The sequence below is a fragment of the Alosa pseudoharengus genome, unplaced genomic scaffold, assembly GCF_046254945.1.
Source record: "Alosa pseudoharengus isolate Yale_2024_CS ecotype anadromous, Long Island Sound unplaced genomic scaffold, YU_APseudo_1.1 YU_APseudo_1.1_scf_21, whole genome shotgun sequence".
Classification (NCBI taxonomy): Eukaryota; Metazoa; Chordata; class Actinopteri; order Clupeiformes; family Clupeidae; genus Alosa; species Alosa pseudoharengus.
Window position 1 is genome coordinate 9,227,690 of NW_027468674.1, and position 12,500 is coordinate 9,240,189.

The 12,500-nt window shown below is 43.4% G+C and overlaps 2 protein-coding genes across 2 annotated transcripts in view; one reads left to right on the top strand and one right to left on the bottom strand.

The window, feature by feature from the left end:
- Positions 1-3,989: 3,989 nt before the first annotated feature.
- LOC143137562 (DELTA-sagatoxin-Srs1a-like) lies at positions 3,990-7,419 on the top strand. Its single transcript, XM_076297802.1, has 3 exons — positions 3,990-4,085; positions 5,328-5,499; positions 6,726-7,419. Exons 2-3 carry the CDS (start codon positions 5,399-5,401, stop codon positions 7,150-7,152), a joined length of 528 nt encoding a protein of 175 aa, XP_076153917.1. The 5' UTR covers positions 3,990-4,085; positions 5,328-5,398; the 3' UTR covers positions 7,153-7,419.
- Positions 7,420-10,022: 2,603 nt separating this feature from the next.
- LOC143137561 (uncharacterized) overlaps positions 10,023-12,500 on the bottom strand; it is a 26,523-nt gene continuing 24,045 nt past the window's right edge. The window contains exons 49-51 of the mRNA XM_076297801.1: positions 12,280-12,467; positions 11,877-12,119; positions 10,023-11,608 (exon numbers count right to left, since the gene is read on the bottom strand). Of these exons, the coding sequence (XP_076153916.1) occupies positions 11,462-11,608; positions 11,877-12,119; positions 12,280-12,467 (578 nt within the window). The 3' untranslated portion in view covers positions 10,023-11,461. The remainder of the gene's footprint in view (positions 11,609-11,876; positions 12,120-12,279; positions 12,468-12,500) is intronic.

The following is a 12,500-nucleotide window of genomic DNA, read 5'->3' on the forward strand; positions in this document are numbered from 1 at the left end:
GTGTGTGTGTGTGTGTGTGCGGTTGAGATGCCCTTGACGGTACCATGTGACAGGAGTTGGCGGAGGAGTCCCTCTGATCCCGCTGACTCTGCCCCAGGAGGGAACAGACGAGACCTCCAGCCAATTGCCAGGCCACAAATCCCCCCTCGACCCGCCCCCACTTCACATCGGCAACAAGCAACACCCCCCCCACACACACACACACACACACACTCCCTCAGAGGAGACGCATCACACTCCCTGGCTGAAAGGAGGTGTGTGTTAGTATGCATTTGTGTCTTTCATTTATATGCATGTGTGTGTGTGTGTATGTGCGTGTGTATGTGTGTGTGTATGTGTGTGTGTGTCATTGGATAAGGGGTTGATCTAAAAATGATAATAATATTCATTTGTTTTATGTAATGACATGATAATAAAAATGGTGGGGTGGGGGGGGGTAGAAAAAAACCCGCTTAGGATCCAACTGTGGACCCCGGGAGGCGTCTCAGTGTTGCAACACTCAGCAGTCAAATCTGACTGGGCTGGGGAGGAGCATGGCCGATGTTTGGACAGGAAGCAAGCAGGAGGCAGGGCTACAGACAGAAGTAGAATAGACAGAGAGAGGAGAGGAGGAGGAGAAAGAGAAAGGGAGGGATAGAGAGAAGCAGAGGAAAGGCAGAAGGGGAAACAAAAAGCTAAAGGGGGGTTGGCAGAAAGAGAGAGAGAGAGGCAGAGACAGATTATGGATATTTTGTTGTTGCTGTTGTTGCTGAAATGCTGTGACAACACTACTGTATGTCTATGTAACAACCAGAGAGAGAGAGAGACAGAAAGAAAGAAAGACAGAAATAGAGGGCAAGAATGTGAATCGTTGGTGGGTGGGTGAGGGATGGATGGTGCGGTGGGTGCGCAGCTGCATGTGGACTGGGCGCGCGTTGGCACAAGGCGTCTGGGCGGCCATGTAATGAGGAGGATTATGATATTTGAAATCCTGTATAAACTGGACTGACTTGAACACTGAATACACATATACACAAATAAATTGTATAATAATATTAAATATGATATGATATAAATATTTTATATTAATGTGATGTTGACATATAAACTACTGATATAAAATGAAAAAATACTGAATTTCTGATATTCATGACAGCACACATTATGCAAATGGTACTATGCCTTGGTACTATTTTTTATTACAGCTCTTCCTGTTTCTGTCTCTTGTTGCTTCAGCTCTGGTTGAAGCCTGGAGGACGTGCTAATGATGCTACGGAACCCTGGAGGGGTCATTTTACTAAATTGTGCGCGCATTTTATTAAATCGTGCAGATGTTTTACTAAATACAGTAGTATGCTTATTTTACTAAACTGTGCTCTGGATTTATTAAATCATGCAAAATTATGCGCACATTTTACTAAATTGTGCGCACGTTTTACTAAATTGTGCGCACGTTTTACTAAATTGTGCGCTCGTTTTACTTAATTGTGCTCTCATTTTAATTTTTGTAAAATGAATGCACAATTTAGTAAAACGTGCGCACTATTTAGTCAAATGTGAGCACATTTTAGTAAAATGAGCGCACGTTTTCTGGATGTTCACCAAAAAATATCTTGCAATGACCCCTCCAGGGTTCCGTACAAAATACTAAATTGTGCACACGATCTAGCAAAATGAGACTACAATTTAGTAAAATGAGCGCACATTCTAATTGATATACAAAAATATCTTGCAATGACAACTCCTGGGCTCTGTATGATCCTTTTAGCGGATCTTTTAGCGGATTTTAGCTAGTCGTCTTCTATGCATCCTTTCACGACTGTAAATGTTTTATTTTGATTAAATGTGCATGCTGAGGGGCGTGTCTATTGAGCGAATGAGCTAAAGAGAGAGTGCGGGGCAAGAAGAGGGGTTTTAAGGTACTTCTTCTACTACTACTACTCTAGCACAGTGTGTGTACACCCCCACCATGTGTGTGTGTGTGTGTGTGTGTGTGTGGCTCCGGCGTCGTTCCCCACCATTCATATTCGGACACAACGCTGGAAATGTATCGAATTATGAAATTAAAATGATAAAAATGTAAATTATACAATGATTTATTAAAAATGGTGGCGAAATCAGGCTGAAATCGTGTCATCGGACCAAGCCGTAACGGTGCCGATAGCGCGCGTGCTGCAAATGTGGTCATGTTTCTCCCTGGAACACTGTCAGTCAGACTGAATTAAAGTCATTAGCAGCTAGTCATAGCGCTGCTGAGTCCACAATCCCCCCCCTCCTCTGTTGATGGTCTTTTGCAGCGTGGGATAGTTTCACTGATAGATGTACTTACACTGCAGTGGTTGTAGGGCAACACATCACTGATTTGGATGTTTTGTTTCAATAGGATGTTATGTTTTTGGATGTTATGTTACAATAGATACAAAAGCATGTATTATTATGAAATTGAACTATTTAAACACTCCGTTCAACCATCAATTCAGTCACTCACACACTCATTATGTGCACGCGCACACACAAACACATACTGTGCACACACACACACACACAAACATACACAAACACACACACTCACACACACACACACACACACACACACACACACACAGACACACACACACACACACAGACACACACACACACACACACACAAACACACACAGACACACACACACACACACACACACACACACACACACACACACACACACACAATGATACAGGTACACAGAGAGAGGAGAAACAGAGAGAGAGACAGAGATCACAAAAAAAGAGATAGAAAGAGAGTGAGCAAGAAAAAGAGAAAGAGAAAGAGAGGGAGAGTTTTATGAAGCATTAGAAGGCCATTGTCATTGGGTCTGTTTAGAAACACCCTTTGGGTGGGAAGTGGTGGTGACACACGAAGGGCTTTGTGCGCGAGTTGATTGCACGCTGTTGCAATGATTCGCTTCGTTGGGTTTGTCACCACGCCTGTCTCAGTGAGGCTTTTAGAGCCCAGCTTTTTTCTCCACCCTCACCTGAGTGTGAGAGATTCGGAGACCAAAAGTTTTGATTTCCGCCCACACACACACACAAACACACACACACACACACACACAACCTACTGTCACACCTCAGTAGACCTTGGGGACATAGTGGGTTTCTCTCTCCCTATCGCACACACACACCTAATTAGGCACACATTTACATTCCACAGGCTGTAAAACCTGTTGAGGAATGGTGGTGTGTGTGTGTTTATGTTGGCTTGCATGTATCTCTCTCTCTCTCTCTCTCCTTTCTCTGTGTGTGTGTGTGTGTGTGTGTGTGTGTGTAAGAGAGAGAGAGAGAGAGAGATGACTGCTTTAGTACTTTTCCACCCATCTCACACATTTCTCACACCAGTGGATGCAGTTTGGACAGGTGCTGGATGAATGTGCTGAAATATCTGTCACTCTGACAGAACAATTTCCTTCCTTTCTTTGATATCAGAGTGCAACCATATTCGTGTACTTTCTCCATTTTTCGTGTGTGTGTGTGTGTGTGTGTTGTGTGTGTGTGTGTGTGTGTGTGTGTGTGTGTGTGTGTGTGTGTGTGTGTGTGTGTGTGTGTGTGTGTTTTGTGTGTGTGTGTGTGTGTGTGCGTGGGTGTGTGTATGTGTGTGTGTTGGCGTATTTATGGATGGCTTGCATTATATCTACAAATGGACACATATCCGCCTCTATTTAAAGTTACAGATTTACTGTAGTTGGAAAGTTTTCAAATATTACCCACCTAAATGACCATCAGAGAGATGGCACAAGGAATTGTGGTCATTTTTCCAATGTAATCTAATGTTCTCCACTGTTAAATTATGGCCCGTGACCTTTTTCCCCCTACATTGGACAAGCCAGATTTTCGATGGTCCAACAGGTTTGAGAGAGTTGCAACAGGGTGACAATAGAGTTAGACACTGTCACACCCTGTATCTCGGCTGTTAGGGACACACACACACATTCACACACAATCTCTCTCTCACACACACACACACACACACACCTCTAACTGGTGAGGGAGGAGTCGGCGAAGATGCTGTCTATGCCGTGGATCAGAAAGTGCTGCCAGATAATCTGGAACTGCCTTACCTTGAGCAGGTGAGTTGTCTACCTGGCGAGGTAACTCTTCTAACGCACTAAGACAATTTACAGGAGGAAATCCACCGTCTATTTTAGATCTCTATAATTCTAATAACTGTAATATTTTGGGTCATTCCACGTCAATTCAACCAGGGCCCAAAATTACCAGGTGTACCTATGTTATCCAGGAGACACACTGTAAAATTACTCTTATGTAAGATCAATACTTTTCAAGATACAGCCAGTTTTACAGGGGGAGGGGGGGGCGGGTTGTCGATTTTGTTCGGCCTCTTTTTTTTGTCAAAGTTCACAAGCCCACAGCGCAAGAACTAAACCATGTAGGAGGCTCAAATTTTGCATGCTGGTACATAAATAGGAATAGTATGTAGCAAAATCGTCACGTTTGGTCTGGATAATCCTGCATGGTCATAGCTGTCCCTCAAAGTTGATACAAATTTTATTGGAGTTTTTGGCTGGGCTCTGTTTAGGCCTTCAGAAGACATATTTGTACTTAACATAGGCTCTTGATTTATTTTCCTTACTGAGATAAGTAGAAACACTCTCACAAAAAACAATGAACAGAAAATAAATTCCTTCAGGGTCTGAACAGCAGACCTTACAAGTCTGAAAAATCATTTTGGTTCTCATTTTCAGAGCACCCAAACACCTTGTGGGAATATGCAAAGATTTTTTTTATATTTTTTTCTTTATTCTCCATGATCCCTTCTTTTTAAAAACACCAATTTGACTTGTCTTGATCCATGATCCCTTCTTTTTAAAAACACCAATTTGACTTGTCTTTGGGTTTCATCAGGTCCCTTTCCACAGGTGTATTAATTAAGCACCATGCAGTCTGCGTTCATAATCTAAGTGCTTGATTTTATACACCTGTGGAAAGGAACCTGATGAAACCCATGAATAGTTACTGAGGTTTTATATGAGTTTATTTATGTCACTGTGTGACAGAAAGCGTGTTTTTGCGCTGCATGCCAGCGTGCTCTGTAGGATAGATTTCTTACAGTCCACGTCTCTTGCAATCTCTTCGAGTCTGTCTCCGTCGGCTGTATCGCTCAATCGTTTCGGTGTCAATGGGTGTACATCTTCTATTGCTTCTATTGCAGGAAAAAAACGAGAAGAGAAAGAACTTGCAATCACTTCAAATCTGTCTCAGTTGACTATCTCTCAATCACTTCAAATCTGTCTCAGTCGGCTATGTCTCAATCACTTCGGTGCGTGTGGCTCTATGTTTTTCTGCTACAGATCGGAAAAAAAGAGAGAAGAGAACGAAGGAAGAGAAGAGAAAGTGAGGAGAAGAACAGATCTGAGCAATCATGTGCGACACAGCTGATGCAGCGGCGGCTCTCACCACCAACCGTAACTGCACCGTTGAGATCACCAACCTCAGCAGTTACTTCTGCCTGGTCAACCCTAAGTAAGAGTGACTGACTGACACTGCACAGGCCCAGTCATTTTTCCTGCAATTTATGAAAAGATAGGGAATGTGTGTGTGTGTGTGTGTGTGTGTGTGTGTGTATTAGGGAGAGAGAGAGATTTTCCTTGAATGGGCTTCACAGCTCAATGAGTATACACAAAAGTGTATGATGATATTAATACTCATGTAGTGTTTGTTTCCTTGAAAGCAAGTCATTTTGATATATCTGGCTCCTTTATGTGATATATACGTTATGCCATATGTTCACTGCTGGTTATGATTTCCAGTAATTAACCAAATCACACTGCGGTCTCTTTCCCTTCAATATCCATTCCCATCATTCTATCCCTCCTCTCTCCCTCTGCACCACTCTCTCCATCCATCCCTCCTCTCTCCCTCTGCATCACTCTCCATTCATCCCCCTCTCTTTCTCTCTTTGCTTCTCTCCATCATCATCCTTCATTTTCTCCTGCATTCCACTACCCTTTTTCATCGCTTTCCCCCCCTCTCCCTCTCTCTCTTTCTCTCATTCCCACTACCACTTCCTTTCTCTCTCTCTCTCTCTCTCTCTCTTTCTCTCATTCCCACTACCACTTCCTTTCTCTCTCTCTCTCTCTCTCTCTCTCTTTCTCTCATTCCCACTACCACTTCCTTTCTCTCTCTCTCTCTCTCTCTCTCTCTTTCTCTCATTCCCACTACCACTTCCTTTCTCTCTCTCTCTCTCTCTCTCTCTCTTTCTCTCATTCCCACTACCACTTCCTTTCTCTCTCTCTCTCTCTCTCTCTCTCTCATTCCCACTTCCTTTCTCTCTCTCTCTCTCTCTCTCTTTCTCTCATTCCCATTACCACTTCCTTTCTCTCTCTCTCTCTCTCTCTCTCTTTCTCTCATTCCCACTTCCTCTCTCTCTCTCTCTCTCTCTCTCATTCTCACTTCTTCTCTCTCTCTCTTTCTCTCATTCCCACTTCCTCTCCCTCTCTCTCTTTCTCTCATTCCCACTACCACTTCATTTCTCTCTCTCTCTCTCTCTTTCTCTCATTCCCACTTCCTCTCTCTCTCTCTCTCTCTCTCTCTCTCTCTCTCTCTCTTTCTCTCATTCCCACTTCCTCTCTCTCTCTCTCTCTCTCTCTCTCTCTCTCTCTCTCTCTTTCTCTCATTCCCACTTTCTCTCTCTCTCTCTCTTTCTCTCATTCCCATTTCCTCTTCCTCCGGGCCCTGTCCACCTGCAGGATCCACATGTCCAGTGGCTTCAACTTCAACCCGCCGCAGCCGACGGTGCGCACCATGAAGACGGAGGTGTGCTCCTTCACCAAGGACGACAACACGGCCACGGGTGCCGTGGGGGTGCTCACCTACGAGCTCTTCCACATGCAGAACCGCCACTGCAACGAGCAGGTGGCCATCATGTTCTCCGTGCCCTTCGACTACCGGTTCTACAAGAACTGGCTGGGCGTGGGCGTGTTCGAGCACACGCGCGCCACCGACGAGGATCTCTACAAGCACATGTACTACGAGAAGGACTTCACGAACTTCGAGCGCCACGAGGCCAAGGGCCAAGGGGTCAGGTACAGCGGACGCGCCGTGGACGTCATGGCGACCATGTCCGACAACGGCCGCGCCATCCTCAAGATGGAGGTGTACGATAAAATGACATAGGATGGGAACAGGCCAGGATGCAACGGGAGATAGAGAGGAGTTAAAGTTGGATAAAACGGGATTAGATGGGATATGAGAGGATGTGAGGGATGCATGAAACATGACAGGCACAAATCAATGGATGCCCAAAGAAGGTTCAAAGAGATCAAGATCTCTTTTTCAAGATGTTGTGTGCATGATATTACATACGATTTCTTAATAAAAAAATAAACAAAGTAATGTACGGTGCTGTCCTTATGCTGATAATAAAGGAACTGTATTGTGCAATATTGTGGTTTGTTTTTATCATTTACAAGCACATAGAGTCTATATCAGATGGGGGTTTTGGTGTGTTATATGTGGAAGTCTCTCTGGATGGACACTGCAGAGAAAAGCAGGCCTAAGTTCACATGATTGGGGCCGTGGCCTACTGGTTGGTGCTTCGGACTTGTAACCGGAGGGTTGCCGGTTCGAACCCCAACCAGTAGGAATGGCTGAAGTACTCTTGAGCAAGGCACCTAACCCCTCACTGCTCCCCGAGCGTCGCTGTTGCAGGCAGCTCACTGCGTCGGGATTAATGTGTGCTTCACCTTACAGTGTGCTGAGTGTGTTTTACTAATTCACGGATTGGGATAAATGCAGAGACCAAATTTCCCTAATGGGATCAAAAGAGTATGCTTATACTTACTTATATATTTTGAAAAAACAAATCTAACAAATCATGCCAACGCTATATGCTAATATGCTATATTTAAAAACTAAGCCTTGTGGCATGTGTTGAATATTAAACTAACTTTACACTGGTAACCCTTTTTTAGCCTAATTGACTGCTTGAACCAGGCCAATTTTGCCCATTCAGAATGTCTAAAAGAGGCTAGTTTATCTCGAGTGCCTTTATAGAGAGAAAGGTTCCCTAAGGCGGGTGATGTGATTGGAGGTTGGTTCAGATCGTCGTGCGGGGATGACTTCTCATTGGTTAACATCTTGTGTTCTCCTTCAGAGAACTGAGATTATATTCATAACCATACGTTTTCCTGTGGTGCTGACGAGCGGAACTCTCCCTGCAATGGGGCAGGTTGTCTAACTGGGACAATAGCCCAGTATTAAGGGGAACATTACACCATGATAGAAGATAATATGTGATACAAAATGTGTCTGTAATATGATATATTAAAATATAATAATTAAAAAGAAGACACTGACCATACCCAGCCAGGGAGCGTGCCTATTACCTTGGGTGGAGGTATTTCAAAATAAGCCAACTAAGGCCTTTTTGGGGCTTTGTTTCCTGTACTATATGTTCCCACAGCCCTATGTTCCCACAGCCATATGTTCCCTAACCCTAACCCCAACCCTATCCCTAACCCTAGCCTACAGTATGTTCCCACAGCCATATGTTCCCTAACCCTAACCCCAACCCTAACCCTAACCCTAGCCTATGTTTCCACAGCCCAAACCCACCCACCCACACCTCAGGCCTAACCCTAACCCCAACCCTAACCCTGACCCCAACCATAACCCTAACCCTAACCTTAGAAATGTGGGAACATAGGGCTGTTGGAACATAGGGCTGACCCCCCCAGCCATCTCCTTACCTCTCCACAAGTCCCTGAACATCACATTCCCGTTTCATCACCTTCTACTGCAGTGGGGTTCTGTTGCCCTCTGCTGGTGAAATTGCACTTTGTACTTTGTGCTTTTTTATTTGTAGGCTATGAGAGAGAGAGGGGGGGGTGGAATCAGGAAACAGGAAGCAGAAATATTGTACTGGCTTATGACTGGCCGTTTTGTGTGTGAGAATAGATCCCAATCCTTCCTTCACGTTGACATCATTGGACAGCAGCCACTGCAGACGCTGGTCTTTGAGGTCTTCTTCTTTTTCTTCTATTGTTTTCTATTTATTTCCGTATTTATTTACACATTGCGCAGCCATGGAGACAGTGGTCAATGCGATTCACTACATATACTCTGTATAATTGTACTGTATGTGAGAAATAAGTTTAACATTTTTATTTGAATATCCACAAATTAGACTGACAATCATTTGGGTGTTTCTTGGTGTTTTAAGCCCCCAACATTGTCTTCAAGGCAACGCTGCCTGAAAGGCGCTATAGGGTTAGGCATGGGTTAAGGTTAGTGTTAGGGTTAGGTTTAGGATTAGGTGCCTTTAAGTCGACGGTGGCAGCGCTGCCTGGAAGACAACGTTGAGGAGCCAGTTGGGTGCTCTACAAATAACACAGATGCTGATGCTGATGGCTGCACATACTCCTGGCCCCATCATCAACATGGCACATGATCACTATATCACATACTGTTATTTTTGGAAAACCAAAGCTACATGGATTGCATTTGATATTTACATACATCATGCATTTGTGGATATTTGTTCTGCAGCTTATTTGGAAATTCAAGCTGATGTCAAATAAATGGTTTTGATAACAAAAGAGCAGAGCACACAAATTGATGGGTAAAAGTCTGTACTATACCAGAGACTTTCTAATGAGGAAAGTTCTAATAGTGTTCTAATGAACACAGCACTCAAAGAATCCTCCATAGAAATACATGTGGTTAGTTCATAACGGCAATATGGCAGTTGTCTACACATATCTCCCACTCCTTCATGTGTGTTCCTATGCCTCCCCATTCACTTGAGTAGGAAAATAGCTGCCCGATAACTGCCCAAAGTGCGTTATCAAGATGGCCGTTGAATAGGGGGACTTGCCTATAAGGGCTTTGGCTATACTGTGGGTGGCTTTGGAATGACCAGTGATTGTATAAATGTGAATGTAATTACAATCAATACCAACATCTTTCTTCTGTGCAACCACAAACTCCTGCTGATATCACTGACAACCAATCAGGTTCAAGTCTAAGAAAGACATGGAAAAGAATGACTGTTTGCATGAAAGCATTCGAGTTTGTTTAATTGTAGCAATTAGAGAAAGGAGGGCAGAGAGTCAAGATAATATGTCCCGTCAATCAGTTTTACCACTCGACATGCTTTATTTCAGCATCCAAAATAATTAAAAACATCTTGAATTAATATACATGTACAAAATAAGTACAAATCCTCTGGGAGACATCACATCGGTGTCTGTTCCTCTGATATACTTGTGCATTGTTGTTGTCTGTTGTTTGAATTTCTGCCTCATTTCAGTAATGGGTGTTGTTAAAAAAAAAAGACCTTTCTCTAAAAAAATACAAATTAAACAAACAATAGAAAACAAAAACAAAAACAAACATACAGGGGAGGATGATTTGGTGAAAAATAGCAACCATTTAGGAGTGTGAGGGGGAGGGGGGACAGAAACAGACACCAGGAGAATTGGACATAGAACATTTGGGGGGATGGGGGGTTGGACACTGAAGGAGGAGACAAACCAGTCCACTTGCTTAGTCTGCATTAGACACGAAAACATGCTTCACGTCCAAAGCAACCTCTTCCTGCTCAGTTTTTTTTTTTTTTTTTGGTTGACATTGACACTCAAAGGATTGTTTGAAAAAGAAAAGAAAATAGTCACACTCAATGACAAGCAAAACATTCGATCGACATTTAGCACCAAGTGGTTTGGTCGGTGTACACAAACTAGCTAAAAGAGTTACACCGCACCACAGTGACCTAAAAGGAAGTAGCACCTTTTGTAGCTGTTGCCCTTTTTTGATGTTTTTTTTTTCTTTAAATATAACTTGTGACGGAGCGTAAACCTGCCCTTGAGGATGTGTGACAAAGTTCTTAAAGGTCATGTGTGGTCATGTCTCCTTTTCTGAGGTAGCAAAACAATTAACTCTTCCCTTTTCTCTAAAATACCTGTGCAACTTATTTTTTTGACAAAGAACAATGATTTTTTTTCTGGTTCTGATGTTTGTCCCCTTGTAGGTACAACAGAAAAACACTCAGCGGTCGTTTTTTGAAATTTATTTATCACCAGAAAATGGTACAAAGCATTTGCTTGTTTTTCATTGTCCTTCCGCAGTGGTAAAAAAAAGTCACCAGTATTTCATTTTTTTTTGTTTGTTGTTGATGTTGCTTTTCACTCTTTTGGTACTCCAGGGGGTGTTACACTTTACACAAGTATATATTATTTTCTTGTTGTCAGCTGAAACAAAAAAAAGTTCTGAGTGTCCTTGGTGTCTGTACTGGATGTTGTAGTGGTCCTCGAAAAATCCAAAACCAAAAAGCCAAAAAAAAAAAACAGAACGTTTGTCAAGGTTGAAACACTGTCTTCGGGAATGTAGTGTTAAGCAGGTGGACCGATTTTTTTTAATGCATAGAGGAAGATTTAGAGATGACTGCTAAAAAAACAATGTTTTCATGTCCAGATTTCTCTTTTTACAAGAAGCATACTGGGCCAACTTCCACACCGAATTCCTGATCTGGAGCACCAACGTCCATAGGAGCGATGTCAATGATAGGCAGGCGAGATGTTTTCGTTGTTCTGTAGTCGATGACTGTCTTGCCCCATGTGCCAGTGTGTGACTGTTGTGGAAGCAGAAGAATCATGTAAGATTATCAGTGACACAAAAGACAGGAAGACAACATTATATGAAAAATGTACACACATAACTCATATATAAATGTACACACATAAGTGTGCACATAACATTTTAAAAGTTATCTTCTATAATTTCTGTTCTTGTGCATGTTGATAAGGCTTCATATACATAACTGAAAATCTAATCGAAATAATCAAAACTAGGCAATTGCCCCTAAAATGACAGGCTGTTAAAGGAATAGAGAAACTGACCGTGCAGCCATCCTCGCTGACGCTGTAGGTGAAGCGGCTGTTGCCCTCGGCTCTGATCTCGATGTCGTTGGATCCCTGCAGCAGCAGAGCCTTCTTCAGGTTGCCAGAGGCCTGGTCCATGTAGGCGATGCTGTTCTTGCAGTGGTAGGTGAGGTTCTGGGATGCCTCGTTGGACATCAAGCGCATGAAGGTCAGCTGGATGTTGACATCCTCTGGATCAGATCCATCGGTGCCATACTGGAACTAGGGGAGGAGACGTGAACGGGGGAAAAAGGTAGGGAAGAAACATTAGCTGGTTCAAACCCAAGAAGAGAGGTGGTCTTCATGCATAGGTCTTCTCAACAATCGGTTGCCTTAGTTTCATAGAACCTTGTGTCCCACACGGTCGTCTCGAGTTGTTTACCTGGAAGCCCTCGGTCATGGACTCGCTGAACCAGACGTGCTTCTTGTCCTTGTTCTTGCTGGTGTACCAGTTCTTCTGAGGAACGCTGGCCTGGGATGGGGAGACGCAGGTCTCTCCAGTCTCCATGTTGCAGAAGACCTTGACGGCATCAAGAGGAGAGCCCTGGTTGGGGTCGACGTAGTAGAAGCCTACCAAGAGACAAGATAACAACACATAAGTTT